General features: G+C 40.6%; 3 protein-coding genes across 4 annotated transcripts; 1 reads left to right on the forward strand and 2 right to left on the reverse strand.

Annotated features, from left to right (window-relative positions):
* Nucleotides 1-34: 34 nt before the first annotated feature.
* On the forward strand, nt 35-1,706 carry naa38 (N-alpha-acetyltransferase 38, NatC auxiliary subunit). The gene is made up of 3 exons (XM_083789202.1): nt 35-122; nt 808-982; nt 1,384-1,706. The coding sequence occupies exons 1-3, from the start codon at nt 81-83 to the stop codon at nt 1,506-1,508; spliced, it is 342 nt and encodes a 113-aa protein (XP_083645328.1). The 5' UTR covers nt 35-80; the 3' UTR covers nt 1,509-1,706.
* Nucleotides 1,707-1,851: 145 nt separating this feature from the next.
* Nucleotides 1,852-12,945, reverse strand: dnajc3b (DnaJ (Hsp40) homolog, subfamily C, member 3b). 2 transcript variants are annotated; one of them, XR_014570689.1, is made up of 13 exons: nt 12,478-12,945; nt 11,518-11,628; nt 10,561-10,685; nt 9,883-9,957; nt 9,175-9,318; nt 8,174-8,355; nt 7,269-7,388; nt 6,951-7,056; nt 6,317-6,437; nt 5,001-5,133; nt 4,729-4,877; nt 2,197-4,501; nt 1,852-2,162 (listed from the first exon to the last, which is right to left on the reverse strand). XR_014570689.1 is itself a non-coding variant. In XM_083789198.1 (12 exons), the coding sequence occupies exons 1-12, from the start codon at nt 12,560-12,562 to the stop codon at nt 4,356-4,358; spliced, it is 1,497 nt and encodes a 498-aa protein (XP_083645324.1). In that variant the 5' UTR covers nt 12,563-12,945; the 3' UTR covers nt 1,852-4,355. The 2 variants fall into 2 exon arrangements, 1 of the variants encoding a protein (XP_083645324.1); XM_083789198.1 differs by having other exon boundaries at nt 1,852-4,501.
* Nucleotides 12,946-14,315: 1,370 nt separating this feature from the next.
* cldn15a (claudin 15a) lies at nt 14,316-18,185 on the reverse strand (the record flags this gene model as incomplete). The annotated part of the gene is made up of 5 exons (XM_083789199.1): nt 17,950-18,185; nt 17,493-17,657; nt 16,907-16,988; nt 16,706-16,813; nt 14,316-14,415 (listed from the first exon to the last, which is right to left on the reverse strand). The coding sequence occupies exons 1-5, from the start codon at nt 18,164-18,166 to the stop codon at nt 14,316-14,318; spliced, it is 672 nt and encodes a 223-aa protein (XP_083645325.1). The 5' UTR covers nt 18,167-18,185.
* Nucleotides 18,186-18,507: the final 322 nt, after the last annotated feature.

Consider the following 18,507-nt stretch of genomic DNA (forward strand, 5'->3'; position numbering starts at 1 on the left):
CCGGACAGTTGAGCTGGTGGTCCGTCAGCGAAATGTGTCCGCCGGCAGGTTGCAACTGAAAGGGAAGGAGCCGCATAGAAATGGCATCAACAACCACTGAAGAAAATGGTCCATCAATCTATGTATGTGTTTTTTTTCCTGAAAATATTACGTTTAATACGACATGCTGTTATTTCCTTGTCATGCCATGGTGAAAATGAATGCGCTATTTTCATCAAATTGCGGTAGCAAGGCTTGTTGTGCCAACATGATCTGGTGGCTAACTCGTTAGCATCATCTATGTCATGTTTGTTTTTAGGATAATTATCAGTCTAACCATATATGGCATATAATGTTGTGTTTCGGGTCATTTATGCCTAGTTAATTATCTCTAATATACGTCGTAATTTCACGTATCCTCGTAACCTTTACTTGGTATTTTTGGCCAGCAGTAATTTACTATTAAACATCCCCAAAAGTAATTAAGGTTATTATTTTAGAATGATAAATAACGTATTAACTATTTATACTCTGAGGGCATTGTTCTGCAAATTGATGTATTACATAACTAGTAACTTAACTGTGACTGATAAACCACAATCATGATGATTACATCTTTTATTTGTTTTTAAGTGGTGCAACCACTTCTACATCCAGCAATGTCCATGTACCTAGGTAGGTACCTGTATGTATAAGTGAGCACGGGTATGTTACTTATTTATACCTGTAGGGGGCACCAGAGTACAGAGAAGAAATTGGAACGATACAGAGAACCAATAGACGGGAGTTGCACCACTTGGTTCACACTGGTGTGATTTCTTTCAATAGGAGCAGCCTGAAATGTCGTCATCATTCCAGGCCAGACAGAGGCTGGAGACGCTGCTGAACAAAAACATGAGGATCAGAATGACAGACGGTCGGACACTAGTCGGTCTGTTCCTCTGCACTGACAGGGACTGCAATGTCATCCTGGGATCAGCTCAGGAGTTCCTCAAATCCACAGGTAGATTAACCCATTCTGACCTGAGATCAGATTCTAAAAATGTCTATTACATCCTGACAGTTTCATTATTAACCCATTCTGACCTGAGATCAGATTCTAAAAGTGTCTTCGATTTTTCAAAAATAGCAGACCTACAAGCTCGTATCGCGCCACTCGGTGGCGCGATATGAGCTTGTAGATCTGCTATTTTTCAATAGCTAAAGCATAACATGATGCCAACACCAAAATGGGTGCCCGGTCAGAATGGGTTAACTAGGTTTGATGCTTTCCAGGTTTTAATAGATTAAATGTAATGTCTTCTAGTCCTATAGGGCCATTTGTGTCATGTTATGTTGGAACAGATACATATTTATACTTAAAAAAAAATATATATATATATATACTTTTGTCTCATGTATCAGATATGTTCTCCCAGGCGGAGCCCAGAGTCCTTGGGCTAGCCATGATTCCTGGTCACCACATCATATCCATTGAGGTGGAGGCAGACAGCCTGGCTGACACGCAGGGCTATAGAGGCAGCCACTGACCCAAGCCACCACCCTGCGACGGACAAGCAATGCTGGCCAACTGGCAGGAACAAGGACAGTTCTTGGACAACAGCCGAGGAGAGAATGGACTTCTGGAAAAGCAGCCATTGAATTAGTCAGCTATACTAAAGAGCTCAATAACACTGTCTCAGTGTTATTATGGGGTTGTCCATCTGCCAAGCTTGAAATGATCCTCTGCAGTGGCAACAGGACAATGCTGTGTGTGTGTGTGTGTTTACATACTTTTATATTAATATCTTGGTATGTAATAAATGAGTATAGATGTTGATAAATTGTGTAGATTACTAGATTTAACTGTTGCCAGTTGATTTATAAATTCAGATTTTCAGGTGGGTTTTCAATTTTCCATATTTCAAGAGTTACAAAAACTAAATGTAATGCACATTTCCTTATCCAATAAGCATGAAATGAGAACAAGCTTGTTTTAATATTTTAATAGCTGAGCATGTCACAGCAGACTCACTTTGACAACTAAAACCAGAGCCCCCACCAAATGAAACCAATAAAACCTGACCTGCTGGAAGAGAGTTCACTGAAAAGTATTTGTCACATTCAGTTGGTCAAGACAAGACCAGGATTTAAAACATTTACAGTTATTCTATGGATTTGTTACATTTGTGATACTTAGTTGTCTTCCATCTTGTAAATTATGCAGTTTAACAAAACAAGTTGTCTTGTAAATTATGCAGTTGAACAAAACAAGTTATCTAATATCTTCCTTCCATTTATACTTAGAACATGTGTAACAGTGATACTGGGGGCCTCATCTATGAAACCGCTTGGATTTGATCTTCAAACATTATAAAACAACTTTTTATTGTACTTTTCCTGATCACCATGGGATTTGGAAGACATCAATAAGCTTAATCTCTGCAGTATGCACTATAATCACATCAATGGGAAAGGCTTTTTAAGAAATTGTCACAAAATACTGTCGGCTGTAATCGCCAATACATCTATACTGTACATGTACACTTGCACCCATTTCATGAAGAATTTGCATGAAACAACCACTGCTATTCGATGATTGCTAAAGTAATTTGCAGTACCATGAGTTTGTGTACAATACATCTCCCAATATAGGTGGGCCCAGATGCAATCAAGCCTTTGGACACCTTAATGTCAAATGTACAGTAGGCCGAGGTTGACAGTTTTAACAGTGCCTAAAGAGGAAACTTTTAAAACCTAATGCACTGGAACAATGCATGTCGAATTTAAAAAACGTCCTCGCAACAGGACAAACAAGAATTTATCAAAATTCAGTGAAGCTGCCCATTTAACTTCAGCATTATTGGTACCATGCTCCACCAATGGCACTACACAAGACCATATCTTATAGGTCTAATGCACGTTACAATACAAATGTAAACCCTTCTATAAATGAGGCCCCTGATTAACTATGCGAGACTTGGACTCTTCTTTTGAGGAGACTTAAGGAGTGGGACAAATTTGGAGTGGTTCTTCAAACGGTAAAAAGTGCAAGTTTTCAAAGACAAGCCTTGAGGAGTGAAAAAGGAAATAGTCTTTAGTTCATTAAGATACTTTTCTGTTGTCCAGAATCCAGAATATATTAAACAAAGTTATTTAAATCAACCATTTTTCCATTGGGTTGATATCTTCAATCATAGATAGGAGTGATGCTGTACAGTACCTTTTTCAGGTGGGAACATAATACGGTAATACGCCTTGACGTAAATATCCAAGTCTTTTCTACTCACTGTCAGTTGGAGAAATTAGAACCGAAAACAGAATTCATGCTTCATTCCTGTCATCTTAGAACAGCAAGCTTGAATATGTTCTTGCTAAAAGTAGAGCCAGGGAACGAAAACTCTAACCACTGTAACCAGTGGTGCCATCAAGCAACATTATAGACATTAGGAGCCCGACTTTAAACCTCAGCCTTCTTTCACTGGAATCTTAATATGTCAGAGCCTACCATTGGAGCACTGTCCTCAGAGTTATCTTGATTACTGCGGCAATGACACATTCCCTTGGGGATTCAGTGTAAATGGACAACCTCAAGAGATTCTCCCTTGATGTTATCATGGATCAGCAGCCTTGGTTCCCTTGTTTCTAGCTCCTAGCTTAGGTTTGTCATGCACTCACCAACAGATCAAACTTTAAATGATCACAGGGTGAGTGATTTCTATTCCAGGATTCCCACATAATGACTTAAACCCTATATAAACTTATAGGCCCAGTGGGCCTCTCCTGTTTTCACTTTGCACGAAATTTGCAGAAAATAGCAGATCTACAAGCTTGTAGATCTGCTATTTGCTGAGTGTTCGCCCCTAGAACAAGGATTCATGTGGTTAGAAGAATACCACGAGCACAAAGCGACTGACAACACACTGACATTCCACTTCCAAACAAACGAAAGAGCTACTGCATAAAAAAAAAGGAGTCCCTTAATGGCAGTTCAAAGTATGGCACACAGAAAAGAAAAAGTCAAGACAACCCAAAAGAAAGAAAAAGCACTGGGGGACACAAATGGCCACTTTCAACCATTTTCAATCATTTTGAAGGACTTATACGAAACCGTCGTTGACCACGGTGACAATCTCATCCAACAGAAACCAATGTGGGTTCCGTTGCTTTTGTGGTGGGGGGAGTCTGGATTTGATCCTCTGTACAGCTCAATCCATCACCGAGCAGACGGATGCTGCACTAAAAGTCAAACAACCCACGAAAAAGCTCTTAACAGATCCCAAGCGGAGGCTCAGACTCCAGAGTTCTTCCACAGATTTTACATTGGCCTCCCATGAACCCATCCTCTTAATATTGTGTCCCGTTTCCAACAAAGTCATTTATGGACGTCCGCCTCCCTAATTGTATTGGAATTTGAAGTGGAAGTTACCGCCTGACTCAAAGGGGTTGAAGTGGAAGGGCCAGGCCTGCCCGCCTTGGCCACCATTCTGCTGGCTCTCTGGGTCCAGTGGGTCCTCGCCAGCATCAAACTTTTGCCGCATCTCTGTAACGGCAAATGGAAAATGTAAATAATTTACGATGGCTGAACTACAATTACGGAACAGCTTCCTGATAATGATGTATTAAATCACCTTTATTATGTCATTGTAAACCTTTTGCATGCTTTGGACACCATAAAGGCTTCCCTATCTGCGTCCGAAAGAGGAGCAATCTAACATAGAAGTCAAATATGTAATCAGGCATCAAATATGTACAGGCATCGCGTCAGACCTGGGTCAGTGAGGACCTCTTTAGCTGAGGCGATTTCGATGAACCTTTTCTCCGCCTCCTTCTTGTCTGTTTCGGACTGGAAGTTGTCTGGGTGCCACTGCATTGCCAACTTCCTGTATGCTTTAATGATCTCCTGCTTGTTGGCACTCCTGAAGATGATAAACAAACATTCTAAAACGGTAGCTCAATTCACTGGAGCTCATATCATAATTATTCATTACGTTTTTGAATTTTGACACATGCCAAGTAGACGTGGAAAACTGAATATTAACCTGTTGACCCCAAGGATTTTGTAGTAGTCTCTCTTGCGGGAAACCTTCAGCATTTTCTGTGCTCTATCCAGACCTTCTCTGATCTCATTGTTGTCTCCGTCAAACTCCCTGGCCTCCTGGTAGTCCTCCACCGCTGGCAGAGGATGAGGGATGGCGAGAAAGAAAGGGAAAGAGAGAGAAAGGAGAACTTATATAAAAAATACATGAGTAACTTTGTTAAAATCCCAAACAATTTAATCTGAGTTTGTTGTGTGGTTTAAGCCAACCTATGGCTATGAGTGAACAGGTTATTACAAATGTATGAATCAATATATATATATATATATATATATATATATATATATATATATATATATATATATATATACTTTTTATTTTTTTAAATGTCCATAACACAATTTAACAATGTACTTCTGTTCTGTGTTATAAATGGCATGTCTTTAATTACTAAAGTAAGAGCAAAAAGGAGAGAATGTGCAGACCCACGCCCTCTGCTGGTTGTGTTCAAAACACTTTTTCATTTTGCATGAAAGACTGAACATTTGTTAAACGTTTATGAGCATGCAAGTATGAGAGAATATAATAGCAGTATGACCGTTTGCTTTTTTTGATCAGATCCCAAACATAACAAGTCATCCAATGAAATGCCTATGGTGACATTTGTGATAGTGATGTCACCTAAGTGACAGTCTTTGTAGTCCATTTTGGAAGAGAAAACGAATAAACACTGGTATAAGTTGTATTTGTCTTATGCTTGCAAAACCTGTAAATTGTATTAGATCCAAGTCATTGTTAAGGGGAATGAAACCCTAGGGCGAATTTGTCATATCGCTCTTAAAACGCCGTCTGGGCGGTAACCCCTTTTGTTGTTTTTAAGCATTATGTTATACTTTAGCTATTGAAAAATAGCAGATCTACAAGCTATGAGCTTGTACATCTGCTATTTTTTTTAAATCGTGAAAATGTGGCTCAAATCTTTGAATATATTTCTTTCAGAGAAAACGTTTTTAACTCAAATCTTTCTGTGTGTCCCTGGAACAACATATTTTCAGATGGGGGTCGGCGGCCAATTACATATAATTTTTGGGGTCCTTGACATGAAAATGTTTGAGAACGACTGATGTAGAAACATGGGTTTTTCAGAAAACGGTCAGGATTTAGAAGACATTTATAGAATCGTCTAAATGGGTTTAAAATAAATACATCATAATTGCAAACGTCTATTTACATTTATATTGCCTGACCCTACACGCCCTGTCAGATAGCAGTCTAGTCAAGTGACATTCAGCCGTGTGTAAGTAAGGGCCACTACCTACCTTTCTCGTACTCCTGGTTAAGGATGAATGCCTCGGCTCTGTCTCGCAGGACGTTGACGTTGCGAGGGTCTCTCTGGTGGGCCTCTGAACAGATATCTATGGCCTCGTCAGCCATTTTAAGCTGGACAGGGCAAAACAAATGAAAGAAAACATTTCAACCTAACTGTACATTAAACTCAGGGCCCTTTTCCACCTTCAACGGGTTCTAGAACTGGTTCCGTTCTTTATTTTATCCCATCTGCATCTTCCAACCTGAATAGTGACACAACCACTTTGGTTCCCACTTCAGGGCAAGAAGTAGTATTTTTTGGTTCCAGTCTTGAATCAACTTTTAGGGATTTGAACCAATTAATTTGGATATTGCCAATCTGGGCATGTCATAATATGCAAAAGAGAAATTTCTGCCGAAAACAGATTTGGTGAAAAAAGGCAAACATTAGCACAAAAGAAAAGTAAAAAAAAAAAAAAAAAAGTAAATTAATTTATTATTAATAATATTTTAAATAACAAGCTCGTGAGGTGATGTGTTCTGAGCTTGTAGATATGATCGCTGTTTTCAGTATTTGTAGCACAATGAAGTATACAGGGTTTAAGTGGCTGAAATAATGCTCCAATGTCCATCGGCTCATCTCACCTTGACCAGACAGAAGCAGATCCTCTCCTTGGCCAGGTTGGTGTAGTAAGGAACATTAGGCTCCGTCCTCATCACTGACTCATACTTGTCAATGGCTTCTTCATACCTAGAGTAAAGAAAAATAATATATGGCAAATTTTAGGCTGGGAAAAAACCAATAGGACTAAATGCATTTAAAATGTAAACTGGATTATGTATTTTGTCAGTGTTATGAATTACTGAAGAAGATACCGTAAGTGAAAACTGAGAAGACGACGAGAAGTGTATATATATAGTATATAGTATATATGTATAAAGTGTTATCAATCAGGTACTGACCTTTCCTCCTGGATGTGGTCCTCTGCAGAGTCCAGCTGCTTGCTGAGTTTCTTCACCTGTTTGTAGTGGCTGAAACACTCCTTATCATCCTGATCCAGCCTCAGACACTCTCGAATGTGACTGCATGTCGACAGATGAACGGACGGACAAAGGAAGGGAAAACAACATTCAGACTCGTTTCAAACATCCCAGTACAAAGCATCACCCAAAGAAATTGTCAACGTTTTGCAAATGGAACCGTTTTTTGCATTACACGGTCTAAAACTTGAAAATTATAAAACAAAGTGGAAACTTTTGCATGTGATTTGCTCACTAAGCCCAAGGTAGCTGGAATGGAGGGTAAGGTCACTGACGTCATTTTCGCTATCATGCAATTCCAGTCAGACGGCAGATTCATCACAACATGGGAGCCAAACTAAACACCCAGAAGTTGGGTGGAATGCATTGGAGGAGTCAGTGAGAGCCCAGTGACCTGCTCATGAACAAACATAATTTCTGAATGACTGAGACGTTTTGTCTCAGTCTACACATGGACAAGTAACACAGCAGACAATAATGGGTTATATGTCTTCTGTGTAATTTTATAAAAGGTATCTAATGCTCAATAAAATGATGTACCGTGCACATCGAAAAGCAAGTGATTAGAAAACAACCTGTGATACGTCTTCTTTTATATTCCTGAATCGATTATATGACAAAGGTCTCAATGGTTCATAAATAATGTTTGTTCACGAGCTGGTCCAGCCGGCTTCACTCACTGCCATGTATTCATTGAACATCCCGTGCGATATTTGCCTCCCATGAAAGTGTCATGGCGCAGCCCAGTCATGTGATCATGACCTTTCCTTCTCTAAGCTTTCTTGACTAAGCCAGGGAAGATTCATCATCCAGATAAATCGGCTCACTTGAGCGAGTCGTGGTGTTCTCCGAGGCTGTAGTGTAACGTGCTCAGCTTCAGGAAGGCACCGCGGTTGTCATTGCGTAGCCGCGTTGTCGGCGTTAGGTCCAGGATGGCCTTCTGGGGGTCACCCAGGCGGATGTAACATTCGGCACGGAGCTCTCGTGACTCAGGATCCCACGGTGAGATCTGGAGAGACATAGAGAACCTTTATGGAACATGGATATACCGACACATGGTAACCATTACAACATAATCAGGAATCAGCAGACACAAAGTCATAGAACACCATCACCAGAAGGTAAGCGTAACCAAAGCCACCACATCCAAAGCACTCAGGCCCCTTTTCCACCTGCAACGGGTTCTAGAACTGGTTCCGTTCTTTATTTTATCCCATCTGCATCTTCCAACCTGAATAGTGACACAACCACTTTGGTTCCCACTTCAGGGCAAGAAGTAGCACTGTGCACAAAGTTTGTGCACAGTGCACACACCAAAAGCTGGATAAAGGAAGGGGCTAGCGCCCCTCAAACATTCAGTTATCAGTCCCAATTTAAACAACCTGATCGGAGCACCCCTACTGCCAAGCCCAGAGCCTTTGTCGACAAACGTTCAGCTTTACAGCCCTGTCTGTCAGCAGGCCCCGGGGCAGAGCAACAGGGTACTGCTGTACCTCTATGACTCTTTACAGCCCTGTCTGTCAGCAGGCCCCGGGGCAGAGCAACAGGGTACTGCTGTACCTCTATGACTCTTTACAGCCCTGTCTGTCAGCAGGCCGCGGGGCAGAGCAACAGGGTACTGCTGTACCTCTATGACTCTTTACAGCCCTGTCTGTCAGCAGGCCCCGATGCAGAGCAACAGGGTACTGCTGTACCTCTATGACTCTTTACAGCCCTGTCTGTCAGCAGGCCCCGGGGCAGAGCAACAGGGTACTGCTGTACCTCTATGACTCTTTACAGCCCTGTCTGTCAGCAGGCCCCGGGGCAGAGCAACAGGGTACTGCTGTACCTCTATGACTCTTTCCAGCACATTGATGGTAGTGCTGTAGTCTCCCTGGTGGTGAGCTGCATGGGCCTCTTCCTGAAGCTCCTCCAGCTCGTTGGTTCTCATCAGCTGGTCCTCAGCCTCCTCCTGGGCCGGGTTACGGTCCAGCTGTTAATGGGCACAAACATCCACAGCTTAGATATTATATTTTTCCCCATTGACAGTCTGAGCTACAGCATGATGACGGGATAAGTATCCTGCCATTTGTTTATTGGGAGTTTGGATGAGTTTTCCAGGGTGGACCTTTCCAAACTCAACTAACCTAATTTATTGACCGTTTGGGCGGGGCAGATTTAAACAGCTTTCAACACATTTATTGCTTATATGAGAATACCAAAAGCACCTTTCATAAAATTTATAGCGAAAATAGCCGATCTATAAGTTCACACACAATGTGTCGCATCCCGCATTGAGATAACAAGTGATAAAATATCATATATATATATATATAATATATATATATTTTTAATTAACATCAAAAAACTATAATTATGGCTAAAAAGATCATCAATAATTGCAATTGCATCCCTAATTGGCATGCTCAGCAGCCATCTTCAGCAGTGTACTACAGAGCATCTTGATCTAGATTAGAGACACGCACTAAATAGGAAACGGGGGATTAACAGGGGGCTTGTCAAGTTGTCATGGTTCCTTCCGAGTGGTGTGACTTACCACTGCCTGGAAGTCCTCCCTGGCCTCTCGGGCGTTTCCCTGCTTCAAAAGGATATTCCCCCTCTGCATCCTGGCCTGAACGCAAAGGGAGGGAGGTGTGTGAAATTGAGATGAGTAGGAAGAGAAAGAGAGAAAGGGTTAAATAAATAAATAATGGATTGCATTTTTTTTTAATAGCGCTTCTCCAGGTGCTCAAACTCTCAACACGCTTTACAATGGTTCATTCATACATCGGGAGGTAAATGCACAACTACTAGTCCGTATACAGGAAGAGTGGGGCACCTGCTGGCACCTCAATGTTGCTGAATGTTGCAAGGATAGCTGAATTTAGACACTCACATGTGTATTATTATTCCCATGTGGAATAATACACTGTACGTGATAAAGCTTTTTGCAACATGTGTCTGTCTGCGTCTGTTGTGTAAAGCCAGATTTATGCTATACTACTCTTTAGTATAGTGGTCACGTTGCGACACATGAGATTATAGAGATGTTAGTACACCATTTCAGATGTAAAGTCAAACAACAAAATGGTCCCTTAAATTCTCCATTCATTGTCAATGGCATTTAATGTTTGTGTTCAGACAGAATCTACTCTATAGCTGTTTATAGGACGGGCTAGCACCCCTAAAAAAATACTGACCACTAATCCTTCAGGTGGAGTTTATGTGAACTTACAGCCAAGAAGTCAGGCTTGAGTAGGATAGCTCTGGTTAGGTCTGGAAGCGCAGACTTGGATTTCCCCATGGCCAGGAACACAGCAGCCCTCTTGTAGTAAGTCAGGTAGTTTTCAGAGTCCCCCTCTGGAAACATTGTAAAGTGGATGGTAAAGTGGACTGCAAATGGTCACAATTCTTTGTCTTTGGGCAAGCCATTCCAACATGGAACCCATAATGAAAACCGCTTATTCGCCTGGGCCGTGGCTCAGCGGTCCAGGCACCTTGGCTGGTAACCCAGTCTGGCAGTGTGCCGCGGGTTCGACTCCCGATCCCGACGGCCTTTACTGCATGTCTTCCCCCCATCGCTCTCCCCCCATTTCCTGTCAGCCTACTGTCTGTCCCTCTATAAAAAAATATAAAATAAAGGCGAAAGCCAGGAAAAAAAATGCAAACAGAAAACCGCTTATTCTCTTTGCTTTCGTATTTCAGAACCTGCATGGTGACATTCTTTGTCCGACTCTGAACTAAGCTATTTATATTATCACTCTGCAACTCTCAGATGGGTGGGGGTCATCAGGAAGACACATATGAGAGGATATACCCTGGCATCATAATTTTGGGGCATATCATGAGAGACAAACATTTTCAAAATAAAAATACATATACAGTATTTAAACGTTAAAGTGTGAAGTGAGGGGCGCTAATATATTAAAGTCTAACTCATGTTGCTATGATTAGGTGATGTAAAACAAACGGTGACAAAACAAACATTAAATTCTCTTTGTTAAGGCATTTAATGTTTGCGTTAGGGACCATTGTCAATGGCGTTTATAAAACAAACATTGAACTAAAAACAAACATTAAACCTGTACGGTACGCCCCTCAAAAATAGAGCGTAATAACTTTGTAGGATAAAGTATAAAATAGGGAAGTGGTTAAAATGTGGTTAAAGATCAAAATGTGGGTGTGACCTTACCCACAGCAGAGTGGTAGTGGGACAAGGCTTCTGCAAGTTGACCAGCTGCCAGAAGCTTGCGGCCCATCTCCAAATGCTGCTCAATCTCCACATGAGTAGCTCCCAAGACACCTGTAACATAAAACCTTACTAGAAATACACTGCTGACAAAGAGAAAGAGTATCATATGCTAATAATACTATGTAAAGAGTAGAAAAGACATTAGCATGCCTTGTCACAGGTTAGCTTAGTCTGTCCACAATGGTGGAATGGGCCAACTGTGACACATATGTGTGTATGTATGTGTAATATATATATATATATATATATATATATATATATATATACACACACACACACACACACACACACACACACACACACACACACACACACACACACATATATATATACATACATATATCCTTTTCAGCTTCAACACACAACATTTTACTAGCAATGGCATACTGTCAAACAATGTGTTCATCTGGCAGCTAGCTGTGTAATATAGCAGGCTAGCCTTGGACTAGCATAGATCAGACTTTTACTTTCCTAACTGATGACAAATGCCGATACAATCGATAACATACATCTATGATAGCCTTGTTGATCAAAGGCTAATAGGAGACCAGACCCATTAGCCTCCTAGGACACAATGGATGCTGCTTGGGTCTCACTGATTAGCTAGAATATGGAAGGTTTTGCTCCCCATGTTGCTCCCTGATATCCATAAATATAGGGACAAAGTAGTGTCTGGAATTTCATCTCTAGACATTATAATCACCAAGCTTTCAGTTTAAGTTCAGGGGGGGGATGGATAGGCTGTATTAAAGATATAACCTCCCTTTGAACACCATTTCTGGCTCACCTTTTAAAAACAGAAGGCTTAATACTTTTATGTTTAAACGCCTTTTGATTCATTATGTAACATTATATGGTTCACATAAGGTTGTCTTTATGGTTCAGCTAAGGCTGTCTTACCATCCAACTGGAGGTCTAGGATGACACACACCAGAGACAGAGATGACAGGACACCGTTGAGACCTTTCCGCCGCCGCGATTCCATATTTACAAGACTTCACACCTGTTACCTATAGGCGAACGTAATCACGTTTCTGCTTTTACCTTTACGCATATAACTATGTGAATCATTGAACCCGATATTCTTCATGAGCTCATCTTTTATCAGCTACTCCCAGCGCTACAGTGTATTTATGGTCCTGGTCAAAAAAAATACCCGTGTGAAAATGTGAAACCTCGACAAATGGTTCCGACGAAATATTCCGAGTGAAACAGCGCACAAAAATATTCCCCGAAACGGCTGTCTTTGACATTTACAGTAATGTCAAATTTCGTTTAGAACTGCGTATATATACCGTATATACGTGACATGACATTGAATAACTTTAGCAGCTGGGACGCTTTGTAAACTATAACTTCTCATGTCATGTCGCTGCTGCTGCCCTGCATCAGTGTGGTTGGTCCACTGCAGCAACACATCCGCGTTGGCCTTTAAACGTGGGCCGCTGTCATTGGACCAACTATTTTAACCTCCCAAAGCAGCGACACTCCCATGTCCTTGTATGGTCCTGAATGCCATTACTTCAAATCGCCGCCTATGGGATTGTTGTTGTTGTTGTTGTTGTTGTTGTTGTTGTTAAATCACAGCTCAATTTAAATGGCCAAAGAGACGACTAATTGAGACATTTAACAATGTTTTTTTAATTCCGAACCTTACACACAAAAAAACATTTCGTTCATTATATATAACCTCCATCACCCTTTCACAAAGTAACAATCTATAAAACTGTAAAAAAGAGGACGATATTTCAATAACATACAGTAGCCTACACATATCAATACATAAGGATCACCACACTTTGAATCTGCTGCTTTTGACCTTCCCCTTACAAATGTCTACAGGTTTACATGTCAATACATAATCTCTTTGATTAAAGAAAACATTTTGATGTAACATCATAGGTTGATGTTAGGAAATAATCTAGCAGCCTGCAATAATTATTGGAAATCATGAGTTTATATAGCGGCAGAATTTATGTTACACTATAACAAATAGTGTGACACAACATATATACTACCAGAGAGCAACATTGTCATTAGATCATTTGAGCAGAATCCATTTGGGGATGTGCGTTTTTACAGTGGTGCAATATTACCTTTGTCTGTGCATTCACATTATAATACAGTGTACATCCAGTGGTAACAACAAGAGCACTGTAGGCTACTAAGGAAGAGTGGGTACCTCGATGTAAAATTGGCTATTTGGTCCAAAATGTTAAACAAAATATTAGGAAAACGGTCTTAAGTATATATAATACACAAATACAACATAATTGAACATTTCACAACGTCTAATATTTAGGCAGTTTCTACAAATTGCTACAAAACCTGTAGGCTATATCCAATCATTTTGAGCATAAACAAGAAGTTGAAGGGTCAATTACATGTGATAATGATGTACTGTGCTGTGCATGTTCAAATCGTGTATACTTTACATGACAATTGTTCAGATATTCTTTTTTTTTTTGCATCTTGGTCAAAATAGCAGGTTTTACATCGAGGTGCCAACACTTCCTTAGTGCCCACTCTTCTTGTAACCCAACCAAGCCCTTGCCTAGTGCAAGACTTAAACTAAAACAAGGAAACAAATAATCTGGAAAACGTTTCACTCCAACATGTTCTATATACATAAAGGAAAAACCTTAAATCTTGATGTTCCCACAGTGTACCAGGCACTTTTGTAGCAAATCTATTTGAAACATGAAGTTGTCCCACGAGGCTCCATTTGTGGACCTGTCTTAAACGTAGGCATTTCGACCATATGTGCTGGCTGCTACACTTCGTGCTGTTGGTGCAGGTCCAGAGTAGACAGTTCCCCTGGCTTGATAAGGCAGTGGGCTGAGGCAAATGAGATAAGATAAAATAAGATAAGATTAGATAAGATAACAACACTTTACTGATCCCTGTGGGGAAAAGGTGTCAGGTGTCATAGCAACAGCAGGAGAGGTACAAGTAAGACTAAAGACTAAAGAGTAGAGTCACGAAACTAAATGAATATACAAAATAAATAAATGTTATTCTTAGATGTAACACTGGACATCTGCTCTGGATATCTGAATGATGACTTAACATAAGTACATTATATCAAGGTGATATGATTATATTAATGCCTAGTCTAGCCTACAGTACAGTCTGTCAACAATGAATACGTGAATGAATATACTGTATGTACAGTGTCGTCAGGCCTTCAGTATCTGAATTATTTATGTAAAGTCATATGAATGAATATCAGATGTGTCTAATATAGCCTACACATAACAGTGAACATAGGTACAGTCTATCAACAGTAAATTTATATATTTACAGTATACCAACAATTAATATATGAATGAATGTAAGTCTCTCAACATTTAAGGTTCTATAATGTACATCCTATAGTCCATCCCAGAGAACAGACCATGCTAAATTACAGTGCAGTGCTAATTACAAAAGAAATAGATGATGCCGGTCTTAATCTCTCTTTTCTGGACGGGAACCCCTTTTGGTGTTGTAACTAAGCATTATGTTATACTTTAGCTATTAAAAAATAGCAGATCTACAAGCTCATACGAGCGTGTAGGTCTGCCATTTTTGAAAAATCGTAAAAATGCGGCACAAATCTTTGAATATATATTCTTTCAGAGCGAACGTTTTTTTTTATTTTGATGTCAGGCCTAAATGGGTTAATGGGTACAAGATTAAATGATAATATATCAAACTAGAAAAAGTGCCCTTCCGGGCACAGGTCTCCACCAGGTTATCCACAGATCCGTGCAGTTAGAGGTAAAAACACTTTTCGGCCAGTTATAGCGCCACCTTGAGGCTGAGTTGAAATTGTTCATGTGGCATTTCGTCCTCGGCCTAGTGGGAATGTGGGTGCACAATTTCACGGAAATCACGCGATGTGTTCATGATTTGCAGCATTTTGTTTGAAACTGAGCACTCCTGTGAACTTTGGAAGCCAATCTTAACCAATCAGGATGGAGTCTGATAAATGTGAAAGACCCGTTTCGTTGAATGGCTCTAGAGAGACTGTGTACCAATTTGCGTGATGTTTGGACAAAATCTGTAGGTGTACTGTGCAAAAACTTGTTTTGCACAAAGCGGCCTCCTGGTGGCGCTATAACAGGCCGTTCTGGAAAGTTTGGGGCAGAGGTTCATCGTTGGCATCCAGGGAGTGTGTGTGCAAAATATGGCATCGACCGGGTTAACGGTGGCCGTTTTGCACAAAGCGGCCTCCTGGTGGCGCTATAACAGGCCGTTCTGGAAAGTTTGGGGCAGAGGTTCATCGTTGGCATCCAGGGAGTGTGTGTGCAAAATATGGCATCGACCGGGTTAACGGTGGCCGAGATTAGCTGTTCACGGACACACGGACGGACACACGGACGGACGGAGTGCAAAACATACTCTCCCCACATGCCTTCGGCCTGGTGGAGACAATCAGTGGTGGAACACAGTAAAAGTGGTGGGAAAATCTTAATTAGAGATAATGAAAACCATGCAATGGATCAAATGGCTCAGTTACAGTTAACAGCTGTATACGGGTTAGAGGTTCAGAATTATAATCATGGTCATAATTCATTTTATGGGGAACTTGTCTAATGAGGTTTGAAGCAACAATACAAAAATGTTTTTGCTGCTGGGCAAACACATTGCATCTCCATATTTCATGTGTGTGTGTCTGTCTGTCTGTGTGTGTGTGTGTGTGTGTGTGTGTGTGTGTGTGTGTGTGTGTGTGTGTGTGTGTGTGTGTGTGTGTGTGTGTGTGTGCGTGTGTGTGTGTGTGTGTGTGTGTGTGTGTGTCGCTTAAATTCATACTTTGTCATATGACATTCTCATGTGAAGTCTCATGTGACATGTTAAATATATGTGTTTCTAATATTTAACCAATGGGAAGTATTAACAGAGCCTGTGACTAAATAATAACTAGTAACTACACTGGGTCCATTGAGACCATTTCCTAAAAGGTGAGGGTTTTATTAAGGTTTTATTGCTGAATTTATGTTGAATGTGTACACAGTTAGTACTAGTAGCAACATATACAGTACATAACACCATGCACTCGTGTGAATTTGTATGAATACACAAATTATTTATTGCAGTCGTTGTATTGAGTATTGTAAAATTGCAAGTTTGTATGTGGACTCACTATTTCTCCTCTGTGCCCAGTTTGCAAGAACAAGTGAAAACAGCACCTCCAACTATGGCCAGGACAGCGGAGCACCAGCCAATGTAGAGTCCCTCTCCTATTTCAAACCTGTGACACACAGTAGAGGGCAGTACTGTAACACTGGCACACTGTTAACGCACTATGCTATTGCTTGTTGTTTTGTCACTTTGCCACACTTACTTTGTCCCAGGGTAAAATGGGTCGAAGAAGTCTTGAGTGATGTTGAAGGCATACCATGACACAGAGATCATTGTGCACAGGCCTATAGTAAAGAAAGAAAGAAATATATACATCATCAATTGTTCTTAAATCCTAAGCATAAACATAAACAAGGCAAACTCTTTCACTTGTATAAAACAAATTAAATAAATAAGTAGCCTATGTATTTATATAAAAATATATTTAGGTAACAATCCAATTCAGACAGACTGGTGAAAGGACTATTACAGTTCTGTTTGATACAAACAGAAAGCCATCCATGGATAGCCAACAAAATCCACAATTTGATAGGGACTGCCTTAGCCTGGCTAGGCATGACATGATCTTTTTTGTTTATTTTCTTCTTTTTTTTGCTGTGGCAGATTAATCTGGTTTCCAGGCTACTCCTGCCTGACTCTCATGATATTGGAGAAAGAATTGGGGTTCCCAAATGTGATACAAACCCCATTTTGTGTTGGAATCAATACCACTGCGTTTGCAAAATGTCACTGTAAAATATTGCACACTTAAAATGTAGAAAATTCCAAACTTGTGGTTTCTCTGTTACCTTGAAGTAGGAAAAGGACTCCCCCGATGCCAGCAATCCTCCCCTTGAGGACGAGGTTCTCTCCACCAGCTTTAGAACACTGCATTCCTATCAGTGCCGCCACCAGTCCAAAGGTACCGAATATGATCGACGCAATCATCAAGGCACGAGAAGCCTGGATATAACCTAGAGACATTAAACATTCAAATCTAGAGTCATCTGACTGCCAACAACTTCCCTCTGTGATATAATCATACTGTATGTCTTTTATTGGGGTTTTGTTACAACTTATTTGTATGGTTACATTTCTTTATAGTTCTAAAGCCTAAACAGTGCTGAAATCCTCCTTCAATGGGCACCAATTGCAATATGCAGTTAATTTATTCTTGTCTTAATCAGATAACCCCTCATTGCTGTTCAATTGATTATGACAGTTAGTTCTCAAACATTTTTAATTTAATTCATTAGATCAACATACCATTTAAGGCAAGCAGAGATGGGAACTCTCTGCAGTTGTGGACACCGGTTGAATCTGTAGCACAAGACATCCATAGGTTTTCATAGATGGTGGAAGTAGTGATGACGTTGCCATCGACAGTAGAGGTCTTCCAGTAACGGTTTGGTATGGAAATCCCCACCATCACCCAAGCCACAAACCCCAAGATCAGAGCCACTACTTCCACAATGGGATCCATGCTTTCTTATTGCTGGCACACACAAGGAAAGAAAGAAAGAAAAACAAATCTGGGGGGGAAAAAGAAGAAAAAAGTATCCCTTTTGTGTTATCCCTTTTTGTCGGACAAGTTTTCTGATGATTTCATGAAAATATGTTGTGAAAAACCTAGTCAGGGGTAATCTGAAGTTTAATGAGCGTCTTGGTCTGTTGTGTCTAGTGTGCCTATGAGATATGGCCAGTGCAACAGATTATGTTAAATGATTCATATCACTTGCTTTCCATCTCTCCGCCCCTTCACATGCGCGCATGCACACACACACACACACACACACGCAAAAATGAACGCCCGCTATCTTCCTT

Source organism: Protomyctophum parallelum, assembly GCF_964188405.1.
Source record: "Protomyctophum parallelum genome assembly, chromosome: 18".
NCBI lineage: Eukaryota > Metazoa > Chordata > Actinopteri > Myctophiformes > Myctophidae > Protomyctophum > Protomyctophum parallelum.

What these genes read in the sequence shown, in the direction of transcription:
- dnajc3b (XM_083789198.1), bottom strand. Translation starts at nt 12,562, where the DNA reads ATGGAATCGCGGCGGCGGAAAGGTCTCAACGGTGTCCTGTCATCTCTG. An exon ending in TGCTGGAAAGAGTCATAGAG is followed by an intron (nt 8,356 to 9,174) that starts GTACAGCAGTAC and finishes ATGTCTCTCCAG; the next exon opens with ATCTCACCGTGGGATCCTGA. An exon ending in GACCACATCCAGGAGGAAAG is followed by an intron (nt 7,057 to 7,268) that starts GTCAGTACCTGA and finishes TCTTTACTCTAG; the next exon opens with GTATGAAGAAGCCATTGACA.
- naa38 (XM_083789202.1), top strand. Translation starts at nt 81, where the DNA reads ATGGCATCAACAACCACTGAAGAAAATGGTCCATCAATCTAT. An exon ending in AAAATGGTCCATCAATCTAT is followed by an intron (nt 123 to 807) that starts GTATGTGTTTTT and finishes TTCTTTCAATAG; the next exon opens with GAGCAGCCTGAAATGTCGTC. An exon ending in GGAGTTCCTCAAATCCACAG is followed by an intron (nt 983 to 1,383) that starts GTAGATTAACCC and finishes CTCATGTATCAG; the next exon opens with ATATGTTCTCCCAGGCGGAG.